The sequence below is a fragment of the Ricinus communis genome, chromosome 2 (assembly GCF_019578655.1).
Source record: "Ricinus communis isolate WT05 ecotype wild-type chromosome 2, ASM1957865v1, whole genome shotgun sequence".
Taxonomy (NCBI): domain Eukaryota; kingdom Viridiplantae; phylum Streptophyta; class Magnoliopsida; order Malpighiales; family Euphorbiaceae; genus Ricinus; species Ricinus communis.
Window position 1 is genome coordinate 7,596,797 of NC_063257.1, and position 16,043 is coordinate 7,612,839.

Sequence of the window (16,043 nt, forward strand, 5' to 3'; positions counted from 1 at the left end):
ATTTTATCAGCTCTATTTTAAATTTTTTTCATATCAGTTGATAGGTAATTTAATTTTTTATTTATTTAAATATTATTATTTTTATTAAAATTTATTAATAATAACTTACTTTAAATGACCTAATATAATTAGATTTTTATATTTTTATAATAAATAATTATTTTTTAAAATAATTATAATATTTAAAATTATGTCATTTAAAATTAAAAATTCTTATTAATAGAATTTAAATTTAAAATTTTATTTTTAAAATAATTTTTATAAATATTTTTAATAATAAATACAACTGAATTAAAAAATTAGTTATTAAATCTTTAATTATTATAGATTATTTTTATAAATTTATATTATTAAATATTAATATAATATAATAAAATATTATTTAACAAAAAATTATAACTCTAATAATAATTTAATATATTAACAGTAATTATTAATAAAATTATATTAAATAATTTTATTTATAACTATCAACCATGACCTCCAATGATTAGCTCAATCAAATACTCTAAATTTTCACTTTCAAACCAATTTCTCAGCGGGAGAATTCCAGTAGACACAGCTTAAAAGTTGGCTATACTGGACCATGTAAGGAGAAAAAAAAGGAAATAACTGCCACGTGTCAGTCGCATCACCGCCAGGTTCAAACAAAGACTCTTTTATTTCTTATTTCTTAATTAATTAAAAAAGACATTAGATAAATTAGAAATTAAAACAATAATTTGCCTAAAAAAAGAAAATCATAAAATAGCCAAAAGAACAGGGAGCTGTTCTTAAAAATTTAGAGAAATACACAAGGATAAGACCTGCAACTTGCGAGCCAAGTCCTCTCTCTCTCAAGCTAAGAAATAATACACCAGAACTCTTCTTTCTCAGATATTAGGGTTTCGATTTTTTTTTTTTTATTTTCAGGGCTCGGATATCTACTTTGGTATGTTTCTTTTACTTGTTTCTTATTTCTTTCTTTTATGTTTTCATATTAGTGTATTTCTTTCTTTAGCTGTTTTGGTAACTAACAGAATGTGTTACAAAGAAAAAGAAAACAAAGCTTTCTTAGTCCTCAATTTATAATTTTTTTGGCTATAGTACAGTAGTGTATATTACTTGAAAGTCTAATGCAAGAATTTGACTTAATTTTACTTGAGAAACATTAAAGAATCAGTAGGTCTTAGATGCAAAGTTCCTTTCGTTCTTCTGTCTTGTGTTATCTTGGCTACTAAATGGAGAAATTTCGACTATCTGAACTTCTTATTGGAAAATTATTGTTACTTTATGCTGTTTTTATTGATGTTTTATTCTGGGTATCTGATAATTTACTTGAAGTTTGACTTTTTGAATTTGGTTGTTACAGTGAAACCCTAATTTGGTGCTAAATACCTCAAAAATTAAGGGCTTATTGGGCTGTTTTTCTTTGTCGTAAAGAAATGGGTGGTGAGGAGGGAACGAGTAATGGTGACAGTGCAGGTGAGGGATTTCAGTGCTTGAAAATTGGACCATTCCGTAATGGTTTTATTGGGATTAGGATTGGGAATGATAGTAGTGATTGTGGTTTAGGCTCCAGTGAGGGTTTACGAACTTACAAGAGGCGCAAGCGAACAAGGTCGAGTTCAGAGAATAAAGGTCAAGAGGATGGGAGAGGCTCTGTCGAAGCAGCTAGTAAGTTAGCAACTGAGGTAGATTTCTATCTGTGCACGCTTAAGTAATTTATTTCTTTTATTAGACACTTGATGAAATGGTTTTGCTTTTCTTTTGCTCTATATTAGTATATGGCTAAGATGTGGTTGCTACTTTGGGCGTTTTAGGTTAAAACTTTAGCTTTTGTGTGGTGAATATGGTGAACATGATTAAGTGGCATTCAAGTTAACAGTGAATAATATATTGGATGCTTTACATATTGTGCATTGTTTGACAAAGTGTGCAAAACTTTATATTCTGGAATAAGAATAATAAGTAAAGCTTTGGGTCAAAGGGTTTTCTCCCCCCAAGATCTCTAACTGTAAAGAGCTATCACAAGTGCATCTGTATGTAGGTAGTTGACTAGCTTGAAATTCATGATTGTGAGACTAAAAAATGTTTAGTTTCTTGTTTAGAAACTGTTAAAACTACTGGTTATCCCCTCTCGGTCCTTGCTTGGAGGATGGTAAAAGAATCTTTCCTTTATTCAAGGGAATGATACAAATTTCAGTTTCAAAGAAGGCTGAGAAATGCTATCTTTTTAACTGAGCGCCTTCCATTTCTATAATCTATATATTTAGTTGCTGTTGGACATCATGGTCAATATAAACGCTGAGTATTTTCACCAAGGTAAGACTAGTATTTGCTACTTCTTTATTCTTTAGAAGCATTGGGGACAGTTAAGTGCCTAAGGTTTTGAATCCAGGCAAAAGGCGATGACATGCACCTGAGAGGAGTTAGGTGTTCATTATTAAAATGAAATATTCCACACTTTACATGAAAAATCTTAATCATAAATGATAGCAGTATAGTTAAAAGTGAAATGCGCACTCAAGGAAATGTGCCTTGCCATTGCATTGAAGCACAAAGTGCAAAGAAACCGCTCGCCTGAATGAAGGAAGGCACACAATTTCTCAAAGGATTAATAGCAATATAATATGCTAAAAGATATATACTTTTAGCAAACAAAAAATCTACTATAATAAAGCTGGTGAAAAGCCACTTCACATGGGAAAAGAAAACTCTATAAAATTTTAAAATACCAGATCTATGCAATTAATTTTAGGAATAAAGATAAAGTCTAGTGTGCCTTGGTAAAAGAATTTTATAACCTAAGTGGTCTCCTAGTTTGTTATATTTAGCAAACTAGATATAAACTGCCGACTATATTTAAATTTTGCTTTTTCAAAAAACAACCCTGATGGCCTCTTAAAAGGGGCACCACTTGATGTACCAAAGGCGATGGGATCCTTCTATGCCTTCCTTGTGCGTCTAGACTATACTGCATGTTAGGAGGAAGACTAAAAGAATATGGCCTTTATTGAGTATTGTGTTACTGGATATAGGATGAACTGCTATGTTAGGACTTCTATTATATAAATTTCTTAAAATTTCTGTCTTTTTAAGCAAAATAATCATAACTCATTACATATATAATTGAAAGATAGCACACAGCTTGATGCCCTCTACCAAAAAAAATAAAAGCAAAGAGAGATAATTGGGTAGCTGCAATAGAAACTGTGGAAGTGTGGTGCCCTGTTGATAGTTTTTCTCAATCAGAGAAGAGAAAATTGCAGAAGAAAAAGGAAAGAGGTAGTTGAAAATAGAAATAGAGAGAATAGAGATTTATGACGTAGAAGAATAAAATGTTCACAAAAAGTAAGTTGAGAGATAGTTCAGGCTGTCAAGAATGTCAGAAGGAGAAGATCGCAGAGAGAAGCTGGGATGAGAGTGAGGCATAACTGTAATGGAACTAGCCACTACTTCGTCCTCTTTTATTTTGTCATTTCTTTTAGGAAGCATGCCTTTTTGTGCCCTGAGCCCAAAAAGTGCAGCTTATGTCTTGTGCGCCTCATGTGCACCTAGATGACAGCGTTTTGCTTCAGGGCTAAAAAATGCTTGACCCTGACACATTTTGTTTTGAACGCAGATCCAATCTTAGTGAAAATACAGTAGCAGACCACAATTAGTAGAATGTGAAAATTGTCTAGATATAGATTTAGGTGAATCTGTGAGCTTCTTCTTTTTAAAGTTAAAACTTATTTATCTTTTCTTTCTTGTGCGTCAAAACCTGAAAATCACCTATTTTCTAATGAGTTTGGCACATGCATATTTTATAATCATTAGTATACATTTCAAAAGAATCAGGGTGATGTATGCCGGATGATGTTTTAAGGTGGATTGGGTGTGAATATAAGGGACTTAGGATGTTGGGTTGATCACATTGATTTTGTGACCGGAAATGAGTGCCTGTTTGGTGGCAGTGTTAGTACATTCTGGTTTCTGGGCTCTCTAGTAGTGGTGGAAGTATGTGAAACCTATTTTTTTCTCAACTTTCATTTGGCAGCGATTTACATGCTGGCAATTATGTGAAGGATCATGCATAAAGAGTAAGAACAACGAGGTGTTATTGAGCAAAATAGAAAAGAATAGGCCGAAGTTCTTTTAGGGACTTAAAGTTTTTCTTGGATGGGTAATAAAAGGGGCAGGAAAATGTTTAGGGGTTTAGAACATTGGCAGTTTATTGTTGGGATATGGTGTTAAAAGGCTTTGAGCAAGGAAATTTTAAGATGTTGAATGATAATATTTAGGACACTGGTCAGTTGGTGGAATATGGTCCGGGACTGATTAAAGGAAGGAAGGTTTTATATGGAATAGTAATTGGCTCTTAGCTGATTCTGTAAGAAGAAGAATTAGCTGAACATGACAGATGAGAAAAGTCATGGTATTGCACATTATGCATGCATGTCTACATAAGAAACTAAAACACTTCTATTAAAAGTCTTGAGAGAAAACTTTAATATATAGGTAATCAGGTATTGATAAAGGCTGTCGAAACAACTTCTTATTCCACAAGGATTAAAGCTCCTAGGAAATGATATGAAATACTAGTTTAGACTTGAATATAACAAGGTTAAGAGACATAGAAAACTCTGAACTGAATAATGATAGCAATGTATTTCTCTATTACATGCTATCCTAGGGCCACACACATGTAATTCTAAAGTGTCTGATAATGATAATTCTGAGAGCTGTTATTAAATCTCTTTCTCAGCTGAATCACATTATTGTATTGCATACAATAATTATGTATAATTGATAGGGAGTGGGACCCAACATCTTTTTTGTTTTTCTAAGTTATAATACACAGTGGATGGATGATTTTGATATACAGTGGCAATCTGCTATTTCAATTTACATCTTACACATTTAAAAGATAGAATGTATTACAGTATTAGTTCTTGGGCTTTACTCTTCTGTCTGCCAGGTACTCGTGGACTTTCGTTAAACAGTAACTTAGGATAAAGTTTTATATAATTCTGACAGCTTTGATAAAGAAAGATCAAGGAGAAAAGCATGCATGTCATTTAACTTGGAAATTTGTTCTTTTACTCATTAAATGCATGCTACATGATCAGGTGTTGCAAATTACAACCATTAATATGAAACAGATACTATATTTGAAGTTTTTGGCATGATATGCCTATTGTATGAATCTAAAACGTTTAGGTATTGTTTAGTCCCTAGGAACAAAAGACCATTAATGAGAATTGAACTTTTATTCCATTCCTTGGGTGCTTGGTTATGTGGAAAGAAAGAAATGAGATTCATAATTGATATCTCGGAAGTTGGGAATAGCACTGAGCCTTTGTTCCTATTCCTACTCTTTCATTCACAGTAACTAATTGGAACCTTTGGCCTATTTCTGAACTATCTGTTTAAAATGATGAGTAACATAGTATTGGTTGCTATTTTAGTGACAAGGCTATGATCACTTTGATAAAAAATAAAAAAAGGAAAAAAGAACCTTCGTTCATATAGCTGCTTATCTTTTGGCTGCAGGATGACTAGATGATGAGAGAAAATATAATTTGCACTTTTTTGACAGCGTAAAGTAGCTGATGCGCTAAATTCAATTTCCAATGGCAATGATGCTATCAATGGGTGTGCTGGGATTTGTTTATTGGATGCCAATGGTAACATGGTCCAATGTTATTATACCATCTGTCATAACCTTGAAGACTATGGCATTTGATATAATTATGACGATTTGGAATGGACCAAAAATGTATTTGACCATGTAATTTTAGGAAAATATATGTTATCTGCTCAAGGTGAAAAAGAAAAATTGTACCTGTATCTATATGGTTTTTAAAGCCTTTTTTTATTTTTCTTTTAACTGGTTCATCTTCTGCTGTGCTATGGTTACTCTATTATCAATTTTTTTCTTTTCTATTAAGCTATGCATTTGATTTTCTTTTTTTTCTTTTAACCTAGCTATATTTAATTTCATGTAGACTGCAAAGGAAGCTCCGTACGGTATTCCCGATAGCCATGCTTCTTTGGATGGTTCAAATGATGTTTTGCACAAAGAGAGCAGAAATTTTGTCCTCGAGAATATATATCAATCATTAACTGATAATCATGATGGTATACAGGGTTGTATCCAAGATACACATATGATGACAATAAAGGTTTGTCAAATGGCCTGTCTCCCAACAGCATTAGCTGTCTTAATGCCATTGCTCTTTATTTTCTGTCTCTTAGTTTTGTAAATTTTTGTTGTTTTATAGGACTCTGATGCTGCTGACAAAGATAGGAATACGTGGTCCTCACAATTAGGGTGGATGCCTAATGGAACTCACTATGCAGCTAGAGGGAATATAGATGTCACATTGAATAAATCATTGGATGACTCTCAACGGTCTGTCACTGAGATGTGCCAGCATGCTTTTGCTAACATCATAATATCTGAAAAGTTCAGCTTACTGTGTAAGCTACTGTCTGAAAATTTTCAAGAGATGAAGCCTGACAACTTTTTAAGCCTAAGTCGCATAAAAATAAAGATGAAAGATGGGGTTTATGAACGTTCACCTATGCTTTTCTATGAAGATATTCAACGGGTAAATTGTTCATTGATTCTTCTCTACAATGTTAGAACTTCGGTTTGTTTATTTAGTTTTTATGCTTTTGCTTCATTTATTTGCTTTATTACCATGTTGATATGTTGATGCACTAACATGTTTTCAAACTTGAAGGACACATAATGATGTTAATTTGTACCATATGTTTTCATATTGTATGAAACCAAAGACCGTTAGATGATGTATCAACAAAATGATTTATGAAACCGAAGATCGTTAGATGATGTATCAACAAAATGATTTTTTTCTCGTTTTTATCTGGATAATCTCACTTTTAAAATCTCATTTTTTATCATCTTATAGCTTTGCATAGCCGAATCAATTTAACAGGCCCTTATCTCCTGGTTACTTTCTATATGCTATTGCCACCGTCTGGTTCATTTTTTACGCATGTATATGCCCAACCAATTCATTGTCATTCTAGATACAGGAATCTCATTTTTCCCATCAATCAGTGACTTCTCATGATTCATTACAGCTTCAGTATTATAAATAGTAATATGATAATGAAATTATGTTGTGCTTTTGGTCATGGTCATAATTCATTCAATCAAACATATATACTAGCAACACTAAAATTGCTGCAAGCACATCTGGTTTTGTTTCTGCTGATGGTGAATACTTGCTATATGAAACAATATTTTTTTCTTTTAAAATTGTGGCAAGCATGTGAAACCTTAAATTCTTTTTCAGGTTTGGAAGAAACTTCAAGGAATTGGTAACGAGTTGATATCTCTTGCAAAGAGCCTCTCAGATGTGTCATCGACTTCCTATGATGAACAGGTAAGATACTGGACTTGCAGATATTCTTCAATCATGCTAGAATCTTAGGGTCCATGTGAAATAAGATTTATGTATCATTTTGACTTCTCTGTTACCTATTTTAGTTTTTTGATATCGTGTTAGAGACTGGTTTACTTGGTTCTGGAAAATAACTTGAATTTCTTGGCTTTAAAGCAGTTCCATCCCCAGGAGTCTCATTTTCATGGTAAACCAGAGCAAATAGAAGCTTGTGGTGCTTACAGTGTCTGCACTTGCAGGCGTTGTGGAGGCAAAGCAGATGGGAGGAATTGTTTAGTATGTGACTCATGCGAGGAAATGTACCATGTATCCTGTATTGAACCTGTCGTCAAAGAGATTCCCTCCAAAAGTTGGTACTGTGCTAGCTGCTCTGCAGCAGGGATGGGATCTCCTCATGAGAATTGTGCAGTGTGTGAGAGGCTGAATGCCCCCAGGAATCTATGTACTCAAGCTAGTGATGAAAAGGGTTCTCCAACAATTGAAAATGGCAGTGAGTTTGAAGAGGCTTCAAATCATATCGAGGATGGTTTTCATCAATCACCTGCAGGGGGGAAAAATGTCTGTTTCTGTAAGATGTGTGGAAGTGAGGTGGAAAATGGTGAAAAGGTGAAGATATGTGAGCATATTTTGTGTCCTTACAAGTATTACCATGTAAGGTGCCTGACAAATAACCTGTTAAAATCTTATGGTCCTCGGTGGTATTGCCCTTCTTGCCTATGTAGAACTTGCTTCGTTGATAGAGATGATGATCAGATTGTTTTATGTGATGGTTGTGACCATGCATATCACATGTATTGCATGAGTCCGCCGCGCACTTCCATACCGAGAGGGAAGTGGTTCTGCAGACAATGTGATGTGAAAATCAAAGAAATACGCAGAGCAAAGAGGGCATATGAGAAACGAGAAAAAAGATTGGAAAAGAAAGCTGAAGCAGATAAAAGAGCATGTGAGAATCTTGAGAAGAAATTGGATGAGAAATGTGAAAAGGAATCTGGTAACGGTCGATTGGACATTCTTCTTACTGCAGCTTTCAATTTATGACCAAAAAGCTGGCTTATAGGAGAAATACCCTACTCTAGATCTGTTCTTCGAAACAATTATTTTGACAGCAAAGGGCTCCACATTTTGAAAATGTACTAGATATAAGTACACAATTCTTCAAACGTGTACCTGAAGCCAATTTTTCTGATTGAAATTATGTAAAATGAAGAAACTGCGTTCATGCAGTCTGTTGTTCATAGTGAAAGTGAAAGACTACTTTCAATTCTTGCGATGTTTAAAATCTTTTACCAATCTCATTTCTTTTTTTGTAAGAACCTATAAATATCCGTACGCAATTATTATTATTAAGTTTGTGCAATTTGTTTTGTGTTACAATTTTAGCTCTGTTCAAAATTCAGGCCGAAATTGAAGCTTTTAAAGTTTAGGTCCGAGTCCTGTCGGGTCATGCAAGTCTACATTTTTTATTATGTCTTGTCCATCATAAAAAAATAGAAAAAATAATAAAATATTTATTTTTTTTATTCTTTTATAAAAAGTACGGTGTAGATTTTTTATTTATTTTAACTAAGTGAAAATATTAAAAAATATGGCTTTTAATTATTTTTTTAAAAATATAGTATTGATTGTTTTTTAATTATTTCTGGTTGTTTTTTAAAAAACCAACTAAAGAAAAATAAAAAATAATCTCACTGTATAGAATTTGATATCTGCCAATTCAGAACCTCTTCTGGAGGAGTGAGGGGTTCTATGGATCCGGAAGGAGTAATCCTTGAAGGAAGGATTTCCAATCTTTTATTCTTAGTCTTTCCTAGAGGAGGGAAGTCTTCTAGCTGGAGCATGAAACAACTTTGGATTGTATGGAGTGATTGTACTGGCGGTAAATCAGACTGAGTTTTTTAAAATAATTTTCAGGACAGGTCGAATTTTTTAAAAAATAAAATTTGTAAATCTATTTAAAAAATAATTAGAATTTCATAACCTCGAGCTTAAAGAGGTGTTCAAAGTCGAAAATTTGTGGACATAGTTGAAGGGGGCAGGACAGATATATGTTTTTATTGCGGCTGTATCAGATAATAAAACAAACTATTTTATCTCTCTTGAATTATGTTTGTATTATTAGAGTAATACAAAAAAGTTTTATAATGGAAATTATATAATGGGCAAAATCAACTAATCACCACTCCAACATTACTGAATTTCCCAAAGAAAAGAAAGCCTTTCATCGTCTATGATATTCTCTCCCAAATACACACATGGTTTGTTTCTCTCTATTTTCCCTTCTTCTTTGCTCGCTACTGTCAACTAAGAGAGGTACCTTCTTTCTATTTAAAAATATTTTGTGTTTTTCTTTATAAATAGATAGTTATAGATCTAAGATCGCAGAAAAACAATAATTTTATTCGAGTTATGATTGATGTTGTGTCGCCGCCATTGCTGGTGCCCCATTACTCTGTCTACTCTCCACTGCTACTGTTCGTCACTATCACTGATAGTTTTTATTTTTTGTTTATATATTATATGGTCCTCTTATATGTAAAAAATGTATGTATATATATATATATTTAAAACTATACACATTTTTTCCTTTATATTTTTTTATATTGCGGACACAATAATATTAAAATAAAAATCATTAATATTAATATTTTTTCAATTTTAATTTTAATATGTTTACTGGTTCATAATCGACCAAAAGAAAATTCTAATTTGATGTTTTAACATTATTTGTATGTGGTAAAGGCTATACAAGAAATAAGCCTAAATACTCGTAGCTCTTACCTTGGATGGAAATGTAAGTAGGAAAATTGCCAATCAAGGCATTAATAAAATTACTAACAGCACTTTGTTTTGGTATATATATATATATATATATAGAGAGTAATAAAATATTTTTTAAAAAATTTTAATATAACTGCATATTTAAAATTTGAATTCAATTTTAATTAAATTAAAACAAATTTTTTATTGGGTAAAAGTATATATATATAGATTAAAGTTTCCTAAGTGGGCTGCATTAAGTTCTTCATAGCTAGCCAGTGCCCCTTAGAAGGAAATTACTTTCTTTCTGGTGTAGTGGGGTCTTCAATAAAGATGGGGCTCTTGGCTAGCATTCATTTTTGGGGTACAATCTGCATGCATACGTCAAAAGCCTATCATGATTTATGGTGTTCTTGGCGCCATTATAGGTGTATTTTCTTAGCTATAATCTCAACCTTATATTGACAAATTAAATGACAGTGTTTGCCCCAATCGATCTACTTTCTTTATCAGGCCAACTTTTTTATACAATTTACAAGAAGAAGACATCTGAGGGGTTTCACCCCATTACCCTACCTGATTGCACAGCGTTGCATGCTTTTATATTATGGTTTTCTCAAGACAAATGGAACCCTGATTGTCAGCATTAACGCCATTGGATGTGCTATAATATATACAGCCACATATGCAAGTGGAGGCACAATTGTTGCAATACATTTAACGGTGCAAAGCTTTGCCAAATATTTCTTTTCCTTTTTTTTTTTTTCAACTTTCTGTAATATAGGGACTGAAATTTTCCACTTGAAATAAACATTGCAAAGATTGAGAATCAGCTTTGATCCAACAAAATATGGAAGATGAGCTTCGACCAACAAATCTCATACACAGTAGAACTGGTGCTCTTCCTTTTATTCCGACAAAAAGTTCCCTCGGGAGGAATTAACAGAAAACAGCTTAAACATATTTAATTTCTCTGGATGAGTAACACAGAGAAAAAGAGACCATAACATTAAAGCACAGCTTAACCCAACTATTGCAAGCACAACTTAATAATTCAAAGGTCATTCTCTTTTGTGAAATTCCATAACCCAGCTATTGTAAGCACAACATATGACTTGACAACATGAAAAGCCAGATCTCAGTGCCAAGACCTCAAACTCCTTCTGGGTTCTTTCTTTCCCTCCAGCAGTTTGAGCTAACATGAACAAATCTTGCTCAAAGACAATGTGTGAAGAAACAATTTTCTCCGGTGCCACAGGAAGAATTGACTCCACAACGATCACCTTACCATTATTAGGAAGTGCTTCCCAGCATTTCTTGAGAAGTTTCAAGCAATGTTCGTCGCTCCAACCGTGGAGTATCCACTGCAAGTGTCATTAAGAAATCAACTACGACAAGGTGGACCTTTGCTCACTTAAAAGAGGCTCAAGTATTTATGTTTAGGGAAGGGAGGAAAAAATAAATGGAAACTGTGCACATATATGAGAAAAAGAAAAAAGTTAAAACATATGAGATGGGCACTTCTGATTTTCTTTCCTTCCATGTTTTCTCTTCTCTCCCGAACATAACCTAAAGGCTTGGAGTTTTCATTACAACTTACTAGTCTGAACTGCTAAGTTGGGTGTAAAGTGTTACAGGAAGAGGGGAGCAATCCCCAATTGCGTAGCTCATTTAAAATTTCACTCTACCAGAAGGAGCAACAGAAATGAGAGAAAATAGCTCACCTTCATGAAAATTGCATCTCCCTTAGGGACACTAACAAACATATCTCCCCCAACATGCTCCACTCCTGTACATGACATAGCATCTTAGTAGTAACTTGTTTTTATCTAGTGTTCCCTGATTACAATGAAGGTAAAGAATTGCGTGAATACAAATAGTACCTGCATATGAAGGTGCATCAGCTAATACATGGGGCAAATCAAAATTAATCCCCTTGATTTCAGGATAATTAGAAATGATAATATTAAGAGTAACACCGACGCCACCACCAACATCAACCAACACTTTGAGGCCCTCAAACCCTTTATAAACATCAAGAATCTTCTTCATGATCAAAGTAGTATGATTTGACATAGCTTGATTAAATACCCTTTTAAACCTTTGATCAGTTCCTAGATATTCAAATCCAATCATTCCATAAGCTCTTTTAAATGGAACTCCACCTTCAATAATCGCATCATTAAAATGGTAACTATTAAAATAATACCAATACTATCATACTAATTTTATTAAAAAAGGAAAGTTGAGTTGAAGATCAAGAAAAAAAAAAGTTACCAGCTTTTCATAAAAACCTCATCATGATGCAACAAAAATAGAGGAGCAACAGACCGTTCTTGACCTTCATTAATAACAAGGAATTTGCAAATGGGCTTTGCACTATACAATCTTTCAACTTCACCATTCTCTTTAGTGACCAAAGAACAGTGTAATATATCATAGCTTGCTAAAAGGCGTAACATCCGGTCTAGTAAGATTGGTGCATCTGGGTTTTCTGTTGGAATTTTAGATGCAATCTCGGAGGGTGAGAGAGACGCGCCACCACTGCTCGTGGCTATGGAAATGATGTCAATGACGTTGAGCTCCAGAGCTGACTTTAATACCATCGGAAGAACTACAGCATTTGCTAGGCGAATTGCTAGCTTTCCAGTTTCTTCTTCTTGATTTGGATCAGACATGACTGATTTGGACTGCTGAGAAATGATCAGTTCTGGGCACTGATTGCTTATTCACTTATGTCTCATGTGTTTTGTGGAGTTAATTGCACCGCCCACTAGCATTAAACCTTCGTATGATTTTTCGAATGGAACTTATCTTTCAATTTGTTTATTTTTTATACCAATCTTATTATTTTTATATCTTTCGCCAATATCAAAGAGGAATCCGATGTAGTTGCCAAATTTTGAATTGATAACACACCACTTGCCACACCTGTTGCTGACTCAACAATTTAATTGTTAGTCAGCAATTAGAGGGAGTGTTTATGAAAATTTTATCTTTTAGAAAATATCACTCAAGCCCCATCATCTTGCACCTTCTTTCTGCCCCACTACACCTCTCCCCACCCATCTCCACCATTTCTAGCCACCCATCACTACTACCGGCCACCAAAACTTCTTCCTCCTTGTGTCCTTCACTGGCACTGCCCTTTTTCTTTTTCCTTCCTCGTCGTTCCACGTCGAGCTTGAGGAGGGAGTTGCTCATCCTCGCTACTGCTACTAGTGCAACCTCCTACCACCATTTTTTCTTTTCAAATCTGACAATGGTTTGAATAAAAACTAAGTTTCATAATTTAGAAATTTTCCTGATTTAGGGTTTTTTATTTGGGGTTTAGGGTTATAAATTGGGAATAAAAACTAAATGTTTTTAATTGCTGAGTTGGATAACTATTTATTGAGTGAGCAACAGATATAGCAAGTAGTGTGTTATCAATTCAAAATCCGACAGCCATATCAGCAAATAAGTGCCGGATTCTTCTTTGGTACTGGTGGAAGATACAGAAAAAATAGGAGTGGTATCAAAAATAAACAAATTGAAGGTTTGGTACCATTTGAAAAAAATGCGAAGGTTTGGTACCAGCAGTGCAATTAATCCGTGTTTTGTGGGCAGTTACTATCGGATCTTTTCTTATATTGTCTTCTTTTTTTTTATCGGTCAGAAATTGTAGTAAATATTTGTTAATTATTAGTTTAGTATAATTATTAAATGTTACCCTTCGTTCATTCAGACATAAAATTTTATATTTTATATTTTATATTTCAAAATCATAACTTTTATAAATGATAGAATTTTAGTTCAATATGGCTGGATATTTACCATGAAAGATATTTAACGTGAAAGTTTAAAATATATAAAAAAATTAATTAAAATAATTAATATTTAAATCTTTTTAGAATCCTAGCCATTTTTAAATCAGTGACAATTTAATCTTTTTATATTTTATATTAGTCAATTATAATAATATAAAAATTAATATATTGTTTTTAGAATTATACAGTTTTTTTTATTATAGCTTATGGAGATTATTGAGTTCTTTTCCAGCGAAAGTGATAATATAAATGTTAAATTCTCTTTTTATGAGAAAGAATAAAAGAATTAAATTTGATATTAGAACGATCGGTCTCATCAAAAGAAATATCCATTATTTTTGAAAAATAATATATATTTTTTATATAAATGCACTAACAATCAATTATATAACATATTCTTTTATCTTTATGGTGATAACATTGATTAGTTATTTATATTATAAATTTTTATAAAGTTGATTATTTATTGGATTAAGTGTGGATTTGAATAGATACATTTTAAAAGTAAGAATATATCCAAACAAGAAAGTTAATGAAGTATTATTCTATCTCATAAGATTTAGTCATCTCAATCTGTAAAAGCCAACCTTTAATATTTTTATAATCTTAACATAACATTTCAATTAGTAGCTGTGGTTATTATGGGTAGTTGGAAGAAGAAGATGCATAATGTCTTCTTAGGAATTGAATATGTAAAATGCATCGTGTTAATAGATAACGTGAATTTTACAAAGCATTTAATTTTGTACATATGATATTATGAATGCACGAACATGTTGCCATTATTTCACCAAAGTATGCATGTGATTCAATTGTAGGATATTGAAACTTTGGGACTCAGATTTGCCAAAATTGAATACTGATGTTCAAATGAAACAAAAATGTCATAATCAGACAGTTCAATGGTGATTATTTTGGCTATTGTGAATGAGACCATGTGTACATTGATTGCATATAAATGAAATATTTTGGGGCTGATCTATCTGTACAATTTCAAACTACTAATTAATGATAAAACTAGTTGCAACTGATATTATTATTTTGATATAAAATTAAATTTATAAATATAATTTAATATATAATATTAATTTAAAATATTTTAAAAAATAATAACAAACTAATTTTTTATAAATATATTTAATTTTCTTTTAAAATTTTAAATTTTTATTAATACAATAATATAAAATTATTTTAAAAATATTAATTAGTAGATTCTAATAATATATAAATTAATACTATCAATATAATTAATATTACTATTTTTTTAGAATTAGAAATTATTAAAAATTATTTTATTAATAAATATAATATTTAAAAATATTATTTTATGTAATTAAAATTATTATTTAATTAAAATTAATTTATCAATTAATAAAATATTAAAACGTAATTAAGCTATCCTTTTTTTTTCCTCTTGGGGTAGCCCCGTAGAAGATCATTAAAAGGCCTTGAAGAAGCTTTTCTCCGAAGATTCTTTTTCGTGATGGAGTGCTTCGAATAGGATCCGATCCTATATGCTGTTTTTTAAGATAATTATTATATAATTAGAAAATTAATTTATTGTTAATACGTTACTTTTTAGGATTACATTTAAGCCAAAAAAAAAATTAGATAAAAAAGAAGTATTAGTTTTTTGAAGAAGGAAAAGAAAGTATTAGTTAAACGTTGCATTTTGTATATTTAATTCCTATCAAGTCATTGTGCATCTTCTTTTCCAACAAGCCATAACAAAAGCTGTCACAAATCCCATCATTGAAGCTACAACGACCATTGCCATTGCCAAATTAAAGCTGTTTACCATCTTAAAATTTTAAATTTATTTAATTATAGGATACTACTAATAAGTTCAGTTTGATCCGGATCAACTAGCAAAATAACCACATGCATACTTTGGTGAAATAATGACGACATGTCCGTGCATTTAATTCGGATCAACTAGCAAAATTTTTGGCTCCATTACAAGATAATATATTATCGCCACAGAAAATATATAGGTTGTCGCCAAAAATTTTGTCAAAATCTCTCTTTTTTTCTATTCTAATATCCAACTATCGGCACTAAATTTTTTTTTATT

At 32.0% G+C, this 16,043-nt stretch overlaps 2 protein-coding genes and 1 long non-coding RNA gene across 5 annotated transcripts; 2 read left to right on the top strand and 1 right to left on the bottom strand.

The window, feature by feature from the left end:
- The first annotated feature begins 744 nt into the window (after nucleotides 1–744).
- On the top strand, nucleotides 745–8,673 carry LOC8270963 (PHD finger protein EHD3). Of its 3 annotated transcripts, XM_015719922.3 has the most exons (7): nucleotides 745–931; nucleotides 1,352–1,464; nucleotides 1,555–1,673; nucleotides 5,973–6,149; nucleotides 6,249–6,578; nucleotides 7,293–7,382; nucleotides 7,557–8,673. In XM_015719922.3, the coding sequence occupies exons 2-7, from the start codon at nucleotides 1,425–1,427 to the stop codon at nucleotides 8,439–8,441; spliced, it is 1,641 nt and encodes a 546-aa protein (XP_015575408.1). In that variant the 5' UTR covers nucleotides 745–931; nucleotides 1,352–1,424; the 3' UTR covers nucleotides 8,442–8,673. The 3 variants fall into 3 exon arrangements, with proteins under 3 accessions (XP_015575408.1, XP_015575406.1, XP_015575407.1); XM_015719920.3 differs by having other exon boundaries at nucleotides 746–931; nucleotides 1,352–1,673; XM_015719921.3 differs by having other exon boundaries at nucleotides 747–931; nucleotides 1,352–1,673; nucleotides 7,560–8,673.
- A 920-nt stretch (nucleotides 8,674–9,593) lies between these two features.
- On the top strand, nucleotides 9,594–10,992 carry LOC125369185. Its single transcript, XR_007214774.1, has 2 exons — nucleotides 9,594–9,713; nucleotides 10,674–10,992. It is a non-coding gene; the product is annotated as an uncharacterized LOC125369185 (long non-coding RNA).
- Nucleotides 10,993–11,041: 49 nt separating this feature from the next.
- Nucleotides 11,042–12,977, bottom strand: LOC8270962 (caffeic acid 3-O-methyltransferase). Its single transcript, XM_002520246.4, has 4 exons — nucleotides 12,438–12,977; nucleotides 12,044–12,354; nucleotides 11,885–11,949; nucleotides 11,042–11,524 (listed from the first exon to the last, which is right to left on the bottom strand). Exons 1-4 carry the CDS (start codon nucleotides 12,836–12,838, stop codon nucleotides 11,222–11,224), a joined length of 1,080 nt encoding a protein of 359 aa, XP_002520292.1. The 5' UTR covers nucleotides 12,839–12,977; the 3' UTR covers nucleotides 11,042–11,221.
- Between the last annotated feature and the right edge of the window lie 3,066 nt (nucleotides 12,978–16,043).